Raw genomic sequence first — 14,047 nt, forward strand, 5'->3', positions numbered from 1 at the left:
TGTCATCTTTCTGGTCATTGAAGCCTAGGTTGAAGTTGCCTAGAATGAGAAGTTGTGAGTTGGGTTTGGTGTTGTTGGAGAGTAGGAGAGCTATGTCGTCGTTGAAGGATAGTATGGGGACTGTCAGTCTATAGATGAGGTGGGTGGTGATGGTGTTTGTGTGTGTTGTGGATAGTTTGATGGTGAGTAGTTCTGCGGATGGGATAGATTGGTTTTGTATGTGCCTTATGTTAAGGGAGCTTTTTGTGATAATGGCTACTCCACCACCTTTGGTTGGTTGTTTGTCTGTCTGCATGGTAGATAGTATAGTCATTGGGTATGGCTAGCACTAGTGTGGGGCCGGAGGCTGGGTGGAGCCAGGTCTCGGTGATAGCTATGAAGTCAAGTTCATTGAGGGAGATGTTGGCCTTTTCTAAGGCGTGGGCGTCTCCTGAATGTCACCGTCTTGGTCCAAGGGCCTCAGGCCAACCATCTCCTCTTTGATAGACGCTTCCCGCACTTCATAAATTTCCTTTCTTCTCCTGCTGTCCCTTCTCTCCCTCCTTCAGATTCCTTGCCTTCACACTCTGCCTCGTCCTTGGCTACCTTGCCCTCTCCTCCTTCCTCTTCTGCCCTCCCTCAGGCTCCTTCTACACCTCAGCAGGGCGTACCTCTGATATGTACCCCTCCCCAGAAGTTTTTCAAGGCTGGCAACCTTCTCCATATTGCCACTCTCAACTCTCGCTCTGCCGTCAAACACTCCTGACATCTGCCGCCTACTGGAAGAACTTGACCTTGATTTCCTTGGTCTCACCGAGACATGGTTCACCGCCAGCTCTGTCGCAAGCTTTGACACTCTCCTCCCTGATGACTACAAGATCCTCTTCACCGCAACCAGATCCAACCGTTCGGGAGGGGGTGGAACCTCGATTTTCCCGAAGTGGATTCCTGCCTCTGTCATTCTTATGCAGGCCTACTCCTCTTTCGAATGCCTTGTCTGCAGGCTTTCTCTCTCCCCTGGCCAATCTCTTACCGTGGCTACTATCTATCGGCCACCTGGCAGATCACCTTCTTCGTCTGATTGGGCGGACCTCTCCTCCTCCCTCCTGGCCTCAACCACTCACCTCCTCCTCTGAGACTTCAACATCCACCTGGACACTTTCTGTCCCTCCTGGGGACACTTTCGCAAACCTCTGCAACTCACTCTCTTTCTATTTTGCCTCTGGCCGACTTACACTGCAGGGCACACTCTGGATGTTCTGATCTCCTTAGACCTCCCCCTCTCTATCCCTCTCGCCACTCCTCTCTCCTGGAGTGATCACTTTCTCCTTTCCTCCCATCTCTCCATCTCTACCCCTCAGGCCAAGCCAACTCCAGCACTGCCACCTCCCTTCTCGGTCATCTGACCCATGAAGCGTGTCTCAGTTGAGGCTTTCGCCACCACTTTCTCTCCCCCTCTTCCACCTCCGGCTGACTCGCATCCTGACACAGCCCTTTCCATGCTCCACTCGTCTGTCTCTGATACTCTCAATGTTCTTGCCTCTGTCATGAGGATCTGCTTGAAGCCCAAAGCCAAGTGAAACTCCTGGTAGGATTCTCACCTCGTCATCCTTAAACACAAGTGCAGGGTGGCTGAGAGGAACTGGCAAGCATCCCGTGCGTCCTCTGACAAACTGGCCTGCTGCATGCTCCAAAGGCAACACCGGCTCTCTGGCCGCACTAAGAAGAGAGCTGACATCCAAGCCTCTGTCTCTGTGGCATCTAACAACTCGGCCAATTTCTTTAAAATCTGCAAGGAGCTGGCTAATCCTGCTGCAGTCTCTACTTCTGCTGTCCGCTCCCATGCCCTCTGCACGTCCCTGGCTTCTCATTTCATCTCTAAAACCCAGGAAATCCTGTCCACCCTCTCGTCCTCTCCTCCTCCTCCTCCCTCTACTCTCCCCTCTACCTCCGGCCCCTCTGTGGCCTCCTCTCGTCCGTCTTCGTCTTCCTTTTCTCTGTTCTCCCCTGACAAGGTTTCTAGATAAATCCGATCTAAAAGTCTTGTCAAAACAGGTTCTTCCCTGTTCTTCCAAAACCATCAAGGACCACATTGACACCCTTGCTCCTGCCCTGGCTGACTTCTGCAATCACTCCTTCGCCACTGGAGCCTTCCCATCCCCCCTGAGGCACTCTCTTGTGCACTTTCTTCTCAAGAAACCCTCAGCCGACCCCTCCTGCCCGTCTAACTATCGCCCGATCTCCGTCACTCCTTTCCTCAAACTCCTGGAAAAGCTGGCCTTCTTCCAGCTTAATCTTCACACTGAATCTATTGGTTGTCTCCATGACCATCAGTCTGACTTCAGATCAGCCAGAAGCACGGAAACTGCTCTCCTGAACATCAGTGAAGACCTGCTCTCTAACCTTGATTCTAATCTCCCCTCTGTCCTCATCTTTCTTGATCTCTCTTCTGCCTTTGACACAGTCAACCATACCATCCTGCTCAACAGTCTCTGTGATAACTTGGGTATCACTGATCAGGCCCTGGCCTGACTTACCCTGTTCCTCTCTGATCGACCCTCCCAGGTCCAACTTGGGTCCTTCCTTTCCTCTATCTCACTCTCTACCTGTGGTGTTCCCTAGGTGTCTAACCTCTCTCCCTGGCTTGTCAATCAATACCTGGCACCTCTCACCACCGCATTGCCGCCCTCTGCTCCAATTTTCAGTGCTATGCGGATGACACTCAGCTCGTTTTCAGGCTCCCCTCTGCCACCTCTTCTCCTTCTCTCATCTCTGTCTGCCTTCTATCCAGGAGTGGTGCGCCGCCAATGATCTCTGCCTTAATGCCAGTAAGACGGAGATTCTCCTCATCTGCACACCTGCAGCCTCCTTTGCCGTCACTCTCTGGCCGGCCTCCCTTGACCCTCTTCCTGCTCCCACCTGTGTGGCTAAGAACCTCTGGGTCATCCTCGACTCCACACTCTCCTTTTTTCCCCCTCACATCTCCGACCACTCTAAGAAGTCAAACTACCAACGAACCGCCTCAGAGGTATTCTTCCTTTCCTCTCCTTCCCCCAGAAGCTCACTGTCTCTAAATCTCTGGTTCTCTCTAGACTGGACTACTGCAACAGCCTCTTTCTAAATCTGCCTGCTTCGACTCTCCCCCCTCTGCAACTCATCCAGAACAGGACTGCAAGACTTGTCCTTGGCCTCAAGTCCAGGGATCGTATCTCTCCAGCACTCAAATCTCTTCATTGGCTCACAGTGGCTGCAAGGATTAAGTTCAAGACCTTATGCATTGTCCACAAGGCCTTCTGGGGCCTGGGTCCTCAATACCTCCAACTCTCCCTTCGTGAATACCTTCCTACTCAAGCTCTTCGCTCCTCCACCTCCAATTCACTCGGGGTCAGACGCTTCTCCAAGCAATGAGTTGGGGGTAGATCTCTTTCTTCGGCTGGGGCCTCTCTCTGGAACAGCCTCCCTGCCACTCTGAAACTTGAGGAGAACCATCTCCAGTACTGAAAGCACCTCAAGACCTTTCTCTTTGCTACTGCCGTCACTCTTCCAATCCCCTAATGATCTCCTGTATGATACTGCACTGGTCACCTGGCTACCCTCTGATTTCGGGCCCAGGTCCCTGCCCGCCCAGTTGCACACCCGCACTGCCTCCTGGCAACCCTTGCTCTTGGGTCTGTATATGTAACCCTACAGTCTCCCTACCTGCACTTATTGGACACCTGCTGTCTGCACTTACCCTTCCTCCTGCCACCTGTTGGCCACACTTCTTGTTATTGTTTGATCCCATGTACAGCACTTCATCCCCCTCCCCAGAACTTTTTCCCCTCCCCTTTCCCCTGCACTTGTGCAATCTCAATGTCACTTGGCCTAGTAAGATCGTTTTCTCTGTCCTCCTTCTGTTCCCTTTCCCCGTCATGCCTTGAAACACTTGTGTATAGGCACAGTATAATTGCCATATCACATCAACACCCAAAAAAAGAGCACAGGCATTGGAAGAAAAGGTTGCATTTTCGTAGCCATTCTTCGTCTTCCCATAAGAAGAAACAACACCACTGACGCAGGCATGACTCCAATTCATCGGAAAAGAATGCAGTAAGGCCTACCCAAATTCCGGCACATCGAAAGTAAAACAGCTGCAGCCGGTACAACTTGGTTCTCAACGTTGCAGGCTCCCATGGCATCAGTTGCACCTGGTGTTTCTGGCACCAAGGGGACCAAATCGGGTCCAACGACCTTGTGCTAGTCCACGACTACCACAAAACCTGCCGTGGCGCTGAAGGGCCCTGAATTCCTGGTGCTGTTAGGCCAAAGAACAACAATGTCAGTGCCGACAGCCGGTCGTTCTTTTGTTCCCGACACTCGCTCGGCATTCTTTGACACTATGGGGTCGATTTTCGACAATGTGCAGGAACAGGTGTCTTTTGCCTTCGAACCAGTAGGTGAAGGGGGCTGGTGGGGATAATTTTTTTACCGACCAGCTGATTTGGTTGCCCTGGTTGAGGGACTCAATGATGCAAGTGGGTTGGATACATTCCCTGACCTTGACATTCAGCAAGCTGCCCCATATGGACACCCTAGTCCTCCGTACCAAAGAATGGTTGAGAGGGTGTTTGAGGCTCTAGACTTAGGTACTCTTGCAAAGCCCTTATCGGCCTATGATCTCACTGACATACTGGACAAAGGTCCTCAAATGGAAAGGGCATTCAGAGCTTTCTAAAAAGTATAAACCAGTGAGGGGGGACTTAACTTTTCTATCTTCCCACACAACGCCAGAAGGTTTAGTTGTACAAACCTCTACAGTGAGCGCCAGACCAGCCACGTCTACCTCTAATTTGCCCATGGATAGGGAATCTAAGAAAACTGATGCTCCAGCCAAGAAAATCTTTGCCTTCAGCATTATGCCCCTGAATGCTGTTAATGCATCCTGTGGCTTTGCCAAATACTCCTATGAACTATGGAGGCTTATAAGGGAGGCAGCAGAACACCATCCCTGCTAGCGAAATGAGGGATGGCTTTTCTGCAGCTGGTTGATGACGGCAAAGTGGTAGCTTGCAAGGCACTGCAGTCAGGCCTGGACACTGCAGACTGCGTGGGCAAGGTAATGGGGTTGTCTACTGTGCTGAGAAGGTCAGACGATCTGCACAGTTCGGAGTTCTCGTCAAATGTCCTAGCTAAACTACTGGACATCGTTTTTGACGGCAAACACCTGTTCAGCCCGATGAGTCATTGGAGAAAGTCAAGGACTCAAAATAACTGTTAAATCTCTGGGTCTCGCTGTGCAGCAACCTCAGAAGCAATCTTTCCACCTCTCCTCAAGTTGAAGAGGCTATAGATGGTACATTCCGTTTAGAAAGAAAGCACAGCTCCCGCATACCAGGCAATGGCAGAGGTAGCTCTAGCACACGGACTGGGCTGGGGGGCTTCTAAGAGCTAGTAGACAGCGGCAGCTGCAACAGGGGCGTCAGCACCCGCTAAGCTGCTTTGAGATCTCCCCTCATGCTGCCCGGTTGGAGGGAGAATTTCCAAGCACTTGCCTTAGTGGAAGGGGGTAACCTCTGACACTTGAGCATTGCAGCTCGTCCAACGGGGGTACTGTCTAACTTTCTTATGAAGACCAACGGACAGACCACCCCCGAACCCTGAGGAAGCAACCAGAACAGGAGCTCCAGGAAGAGCTGCTGCGAGCCCTGTTATTGAAAGGTTCCTTGGAAGAGGTGCCACCCGAGTAGAGAGAATCGGGCTGGTGTTCCCATTATTTCCTGGTACCCAAGAAAGGAGGAGGGCTCATCCCATCTTGGACCTCTGGGCCTTGAACAAGTTCCTGAGGAAAGACAAGTTCAAGATGGTGACTTTGAAAGATATTTATTCTGCAGGTTCTACAGTTTCAGGACTGATTGGTGTCACTGGATCTTCAGGACGCTTATTTCCATGTGCCTATTCTTCGGAAGTACAGGCGTTTCCTGAGATTCGTTATCAGGGGCACACATTATCAATTCAAGGTGCTCTTCTTTGGCCTAACCTTCGCGCCCAGGGTGTTCACTAAGCTCATGGAACTGGTGGCGTCGCACCTCGTGATATCTGGTGTTCATGTATACCCATATCTGGACGACAGGCTAATCTGAGGGAATTCTCTGCAGCAGGTATCGACGCAGCTCAAGGAAACCTGCACACTGCTTCACGAGTTGGGCTTCTCATAAACTTCCAGAAGTCCCACGTCACACCAACGCAGAAGCTCCAGATCATCGAAGGAGTTCTTGACACACAGGTGGGGAAGGCTCCCCCTCCCACCCACTCCCCCCCCCCCGAAGAAAGAGTCACCAGTGTCAGGCAAATGGTCGAACTCTTCCTGAATCACGACAAGCCTCCCAGTGGCTTCCTTCCTCTGCCTCTTTGGCCTCAAGGCTTCCTGCATCTTTCTGGTGCCAGAAGCCAGACTGTGTATGTGGTCTCTGCAGTGGCTATTGAGAGATAAGTGGTCCCAGTATTTCAATTCCATGAAGGACATTCTCTGTGTCGAAGTCAGTGGCCAAGAACCTATCTTGGTCATCCAGTAGAGAGAACATGATGACAGGGAACCTTTTTGGCCTCTGTGGACCCAGACCTAGGTGGTCACAGACACGTCTTGGAAGCATTGGGGCATTCACTGTACGCATTTGCAAGTGAACAGCGTTTGGTCACCTTCCATAGAAAGAACATTACTGGTAAGTAATTTCTCCATCATCTACATTTAGTGCACCTGAAACCATTGCAGTAACGATTTTATTCCCATTCAAGTCCATTATACTCTCTCTGTCTTCCGGCAACCTCTGAATTTATTTCAAGAAAGAAACTAATGTTTCCTCCAACTCCATAACTTGCTCCTTCATCTGCCGCCACACTCTCAACGTACATAAGTAAAACTACTCCACTTCACCTTTCCATCCTAGTAGGCCCATATCAATTCTCAAGTCTTCTGCAGGCGCATTTAAATCACTCGAATAAGTCCTCAATTCTACCACATGCATGCTTTTCAACATTCTCAAATATGTCTAAATCTTGCTCTTATGTCCTTGCCCTTTGTGTAGAGCGTATTCCTTTATACACCATGGTTCTCACAGCTCTCAACAATCGAACACCAACTCACCACACCTCACGTCCTTCCATACATGGTACTAAGATAATTTCCCTTCATGCATCCTTACACTCTTTATCAACCCTTTCACACAAACTACGATTTGTTCACTTAACCACAATATCAATCAAACCCTACATCTTTCAACTCAGCATAAAATACCTGACACACAGTATATCATGGTCTCTATGTCAAATGTTCATGCAAATGCTATTAAGCATCACAATTCGCTTACTGAAATGGAAATATTTAATGTAACTTAATTATTAATTTTGCAATGTCCGAATCTTCAGCTGCCCAGACATGGTGTCTTCTATCACTAGTTAGTTACTATATTCAGTTTGATGGAACATATTTCTGTTAGAAATTCCCAGCAAGGATTGCAAAAAATGTCAAACTGCAGCCAATATGCGCCAATCGGCTCTAGCTATCGGCGTGAGCTGTTTCATATTTTGATTGTTGAAGCAGTGTTTTGTTCTGTGCCCGAAAGAGATTGTAATGTAAAGACAAATCAAATGTTTTAGTGCATGCTAATGTAAAGCATTTAACAACAACTTTCGGCTGCTAGTTGCATGGAAATAGAATTACTTAATCAGTAGTAGGAAGAAGACCGCTATCGCAATTGAAACACCAGTGAAATTATTATTTAAGTCAACTCAAATTGCTTTTTTTTTTTTTAACCATGCTGGATGATGTTTGGAGACAGAATGACGTATTTGAAGTGCATAGCACAGCATGTAACTTGCTTTTGTTTTTAAAGTGTTAAAGGACAGACTGCAATCTTTGAGGAAATGATAGAGGATGAAGAAGGCCTCTTGGATGACCGCTTGCCCACAACAAGCCGGGGACTTTGGGCAGCGAGTGAGACAGAGCGCTCCTTAAAGGCCATTCTGTCATTTGCCAAGACCCATAGAATGGATTCCAGTCTAGTGGAAGAAGGCAGCAGCTTTCTAGAGCTCTTCGAAGCATGGAAGAAGGAATATAAGGTACAAGTAATGTTGAGGAGAAAGTAATTGGGTGTTATTTTTGTGTTTCCTTTTTTTTATCTTACTCTTTTCCTTTTTCTTCCCATAAACTGATTACATAGAAAATAGACTTTGCACAGATGTTGTGCCCGTTTCACAAAATCTTATTTTGGTTCTTTGTAACGTATGCCTCCTTAAGTAAAGCACCTTACACATGTGTAAATTGCACATGATCAGTAAGATACTTGGGTGCAAAACCCACTTGTTTTAAAATTACACAACTCGTGCATAACATGTGCAAGCACAAAATGCCAGTCTCAACTGGGTAGATAGACAGGAAGGTTCAAGTGTCGATTTACTTTATTTATAAATGTATGAGTGTCAAAGGAGAGGAAGCGCAAAAGGAGAGCGAAGCCTGCAAAGAAGCCAAACGCACAGAAATGAGGAAGATTCACGAACGTGAAACAAAGGATTTTCTCCAATTTCTTTGATCTTGAACTAGCTCTCTTTCAAGCAGGTGCAAAGCAGCGCATTCACTAATTTAATGTTTCTTGTGTGTCTTTCAAAATTGAGCTATCCAAGAAGCATGTGTAATTGTTAAAAATAGAAATCAGTGTCATGACTAATTTGCATTTGGCTGGTCCCTCTCATGTTATGGCACAAATTGACTAAAGAAACAAAGAACTGGAAGCTGCCCAGAGCACTTCTCGTGGTCATGATTAACGCATACCTTTCCATTCATCACTTTTTGGTGCCTCCTTAAAATGTCTGTCATTAACATTATCTATGAGTGCTGTTGACATTAGTGAGATGGGTTTCTGTGTACTGTGGCAAACCAGAAGAAGGGCTTGGACCAATGATTGACCTGTTTCAAGGGTGTTTATTAAAAATAAATGAAAACTCCTAGCTTGCCCTATCTCTGAGGGAAGTTCCCTACCTAGAAACTAAAACTAGTGCTGCTTGTAAGAAAAAAACAGTCCTTAGTTCAAAATCCTATCCAACTTATCTGGCCCTACCACTTTGGAAATTTAACTAAAATGAGAGGTTGGAATAATGGCCTATAGCTTAGTTTTCTGATTGGCCCAATCACTTGGATGAATTGTTAGATTCAAGATTGTCAATATCATAAAACAGTTCACAACTTTCATGTAGATTTTGCAGGTCAAAAGAAAGTATCTTCCATATAGTTCCTTCTTCCTTGGGAAAACAAGGTTTTTTTCCGAATCTCTCCAGGTTCCCGTATAGCACAGTTATCTTTACAACAATTCTGTTGCTCTTGGACTCCCCAAAGTCCTACGGCCTTCTTGCAGACTTGCTTTCTCTCAGTCAGCATAATTCACATAGGCTGCTTGTCCATTCGGGTTTCTCAGTCTGCCGTAACCTTGTCAGCTTTCCCAGCCTTGATTCAAAGTGTTCATATCCCCTTCACTCTTATTCACATAGGGCACTTGCCTGTTCAGGCTTCTCATGGTTTCGCAACTTTGTATACTCTCCCAGCCTTGATTCAAAGTGTTCGTACCTCTCAGTGGTAGTCTCTCTGTGGGAACGTCCACTTCAATTTTGCGGCTTGCCTCTGCAGCTAATGTCCTTCTGGCTTAGAGATCGGGGATCCAGGCTCTCCCCAGCGATCTGGTCTCAGTGTTGGTTACCAGCCCCAGGCCTACCACGGCTTCCGTGTGGTCGCGCCACCAGAGGAAATGGGTGCTTCCCCATCTTCACCTCTTCCCCGACCTTGGCTTCTCGGTTGGAATGGGACGCCAGCCTTCCGGTGTCCATCTAGCATTTGGCTCACCCTCCACTCTACCTCTGGCTCTGTGGTCCGGTGTGGCTCCGGCCCCCAGGACGTCTCCTCTCCAGAGGTTCGCCTCTGCATAGGAATCACAGGAACACCTGCGTAGGAGTTTCCTTCCCATTCATTGTTCCTCCTGTGTTTATGTACGTCATCGCAAACAAAAATGGTGTGTCCTTTTTTGACTGTGCCACTCGGACAAAATCCAGCATTACCTGGAGCCAAAGAGATGGAAGGAATGTCACTGGTTGCTTGAGTCCAAACAGGAGTAAAAACAGTTTTTCCAAGTCCCATGTATTCCTGATTAGGAGGCCCTAATCAGACTGGGATTCCTTGTCCCAAGAGGGGAGTCACTCCCTGTGAGGTTCCACTTGCCCAGACTCCTTAGGGTGGATCTTGCAGAGTGAGCTCACCTCCCTAACCTCAAAGGAGGTTGCTTCCATCTGGGGAAAAGGGACGAATTGATCAGATTTGTCACAGTAACCAAAGACTAATTTTGTTTAATAAGTTTGTGCCGGCAGTTGCCTTGGGACTCGCCAATAAAAAATTACAAAAGTAGTCAAAAAAGGATTGTACATAGGCAAGAAGTAACACGGGTTTATTCAGGACCCAGACGCAGCTGGGAAAGCTATATTCAAACAGATCGCAGAACAGAACTGCATGGAAAAGGCGCTGTCAAAGAAGCGCCCCTAAATCTAAAACTTTTATAACAATCGAGCTCATTAACATTAGTAACTTTGCGACATTAAAAAAATCTCCCCACTCAAAGCTGATTGGTGCTTGCATATTATACCCTTATAGAAAAACATACATTTGCTTCTGTAATTGGGTTCAGAAACTTTCCCATACAGACCTTAATTAGAATTTATGATGTCACAATCCAACCCTCATTTCCCATGGCAATTCATTGAAACATTTTGAGATGACAAGCAGAACTTTATTCATCTGTCCTGGTCATCTCATCTACGTTTTCTTGAGAAACGCTCTCTACCATGGCACTGTCAGAGCCTTGAACCACAGACATACTACTATACAAATGTTGCATATTAAGAACTCTTCAACCTTCTTCCCAGGCATAATGTACTAAGGGGCTATTTGAAACCACTGTGGTTCTTTTGAAACTATTTAAAAATTGTGTTTTGCAAATCATTATGAATTATAAAAATGCTTATGCACTCATTGCTTGTTGGCTGAACCCAAGGACTCTAATCTGTTACCTCGAGAAATAACAATTATTTGCTTCTTACCATACCAGCCTTGGATCTTGGGACCTGCAATGTGTTACCAGCCACTGCGGCTTTGTAGCAGATTAACAAAAATCTAACACGCATTTTCTGCAAAAGCATGCTACAAGGCCGATTTACCGCATTTTCGCCTTTCCCTAATTTTGGTTATACTTACTGTGCCCCTGCATTTCTTTTCGATGTACATTACTTTTGTTTTGAGCTTGACTGCATAGCGATTAAAAGGGGCCCCTCCCCTTTTACAGTGCTACTCTTGCAGTTGATGAGTGCATAACTTTTCACAGCCCAGTACTTGCATTTTTATTACAAATTTGTCGCTCGTGTAGATTTTTGCCAAATGCAAACATTTTGTTGCACATTTTCACCATGAAAATCTTTGCAAATTTGCGCACACATGCCTTTTTTTGTGCAGAATGCATGTTATTCAAAGTAAATGAGGGCAAATATGGTATTTTATGCATGAGGGTCCATGTGGTAGCACATGTTATGCCCATTTAAAGTGGGAATACTGTGTAAAATCAGTTAGACATGGGTTAGAACCTAGGTCACACAGGCACTGGGTCAGTTAATATATCATTCGGATAGTGTCATCCGTTCTAAAAACAATTCTGTAGAGTCTTGACGGTTAGTACAGTGGTGATTTTAATTATACAGTCTTTCGAAAGATCGCTGAGACCGCTCATATATTTGCAGAGGTCCCCAGGCTTGACAGTTTGCAAACCAACATAAGCATTCTATCCAGAGCTCATCGCCCACTTCGATGTATACAATTAACCAACACACACCTTCAAAAAGACCCAGGAGGGTCGAAACACATGTTAGCTGAACTGTGTAATTAAAATCACCACCATACTTACCGTCAAGACTCTCCTGAATTTCTTTTAGAATGGATGACACTATGGGATAGATATACTCACTGACCTTGCGCCTGTGTGTCCTAGGTTCTAACCCATCTCCGTCTAGCTGAATTTCGAGACGGAAGGGCGCTGTCTCCGGAGAACCCCATCACCGGCAGCCGGGTGCCCTATATTCACTAATGATCAGCGCAGTGATCTACTTATTCTAGTGCCCTGCATCACCTCATGTGTAAATTAGTGTAAGCAAATATGTATAAAATGTGATGTGTGAATGTAATTTTATAAAGTGTTTGTTTCTCAACCCACATTCGAGGGGATTGGATCCTCCGACGTATTTCATATCTATGACAGTAATCACTGCAGCTCTGCTGCAGTGATTACTGTCATAGTTATGGAATACATCGTCGGACCATCCCATCGAAAGAACGTTACCGGTAAGAGAGTAACTTGTTCATCTATAGTATAGGAATATGTAGTAGATGGTGACAGTCAGGACTCCAGATAAAAATGTGCAGAAAGACTATTTTACTCCCTATAGGCTGTCTTCTTATCAGGCAGTATTGAAGTATGGGTCTTTTTCATGGTAAATGCTGCCCATGCCACTGATTAGTACAGGTGACATAAAGGGGCACATGTATGCATATCTATTTCTTTCTATTCTTTAATTAAACAGTGGTCCCATTATACCTATATTATTAAATATATTGTGAAGGCATCATGAAGCAAGACACAGACAACAGATTCAATATTGAACTAAAATACTTAAATGTCAGGATGGTGGAAGGCCTAACTTGCCCTATGCTAAGGTGGGATTTCCCTACCTAAAGAAACTAAAGATAGTCTGAGTCTAAGCTCAACTTAAAAGTCGGTCTGTGTACAAAACCTTTACTTGCCCTCACAACTAAGACTAAACAATGTGTTGGGATGTCAGCACCAAAACAAATAGTGTTCCAAACTAATTTTTGAGCTTCTTCCTGCTCTTAGCTTGCGTTTCAGCCCTTTCCCAAGCTCCAAACATTTCCACTCAAAAAAAGTTTGGGGTACCCTTCCCCAAGTTCAACAGCGTTCCAATAGGCCTCATGGTTCCCTTCCCCAAGTAATTTCAACACAGTCAGTTCTCTTGACTTTCAATAAGTGTTCCAAATCGACTTTGCAACCTTCCAGGCTTTTCAACGGTTCACTCAACTTTTCTCTTGAATACTTTTAAAAATAATTCTTTATTAACACATGGCAATACATCTCAATTCACAGTACAGTATGTTTGTCATTGTAGCTAGCGGGTCAGCAGGAGCAGAGGTGGGGTGTCTCAGGGGACAGTGACCGGAGGAGACAGTTTTCGGGGAGGGGAAGAACATCTTGGATGGGCATTCAACAAGTTTCATTGGCAGGTGAGTACATATTGTATCACACTCGGGGGATCGAGATCCCATCTGCAGTTGACGACCCACATAAGAGGTATGACGTGAGTGGCCCCCAAATGTTTCTTGAATGAAAGTCAATCAGTTGCATTTGTGCCCAGTGTTCCTCCATGTCGTTGGCCCATACAACACCTTTCAACCAGTGATCCTTGTTGGGGACATTTGCACTTGTCCATCTTAGTAATATGCATCGTTTAGCAAGAAGGCACAGTTTTATAAATCTACTCACACTGCCGATGGGAGTGTTGAATATGTCGAACAGACAGGACAGCGGGATGGGACGAATCTCTGAGCCCACCATTTCCGACATAACAGTACATACTTCACCCCAGAACTTTTGTAATTTCGGGCAATCCCACAACATGTGAAAGTATTTAGAATCAGGATAATTGCATCAGGGGCACGCCCCGGTCCCTTCTCCTGAGAACAGGCATAGTCTGGCAGGTGTGTAGTCGAACCTGTGTAACACTTTCAGTCGTGTCAGTTGACATTTAGAATTATATGAGACTGTGTGTGTCTGTATGCACATGTTTGTCCAGAGGTCCTCAGTAATGTCAGTCTGCATGTCGGTTGCCCACTTGGAGCGAGCATTGCACTGCAGTGGGGCCAGGCTATTTTGAATGATCCTATATCGATGCCACTAGACCACGATTGCTGCTCGCCATCGGGACATATTCAAGTAATTTA

The 14,047-nt window shown here is 46.3% G+C and overlaps 1 protein-coding gene across 1 annotated transcript in view; it reads left to right on the forward strand.

Annotated features, from left to right (window-relative positions):
* The window catches only part of SHPRH (SNF2 histone linker PHD RING helicase), a 1,474,452-nt gene that overhangs the window by 866,305 nt on the left and 594,100 nt on the right, over window positions 1-14,047 (forward strand). Inside the window, exon 21 of the mRNA XM_069606718.1 lies at window positions 7,848-8,073. Within this exon, the coding sequence (XP_069462819.1) occupies window positions 7,848-8,073 (226 nt within the window). The remainder of the gene's footprint in view (window positions 1-7,847; window positions 8,074-14,047) is intronic.

The sequence above is a fragment of the Ambystoma mexicanum genome, chromosome 4p (genome assembly GCF_040938575.1).
Source record: "Ambystoma mexicanum isolate Mex_15411 chromosome 4p, UKY_AmexF1_1, whole genome shotgun sequence".
In the NCBI taxonomy this organism is placed as follows: Eukaryota; Metazoa; Chordata; class Amphibia; order Caudata; family Ambystomatidae; genus Ambystoma; species Ambystoma mexicanum.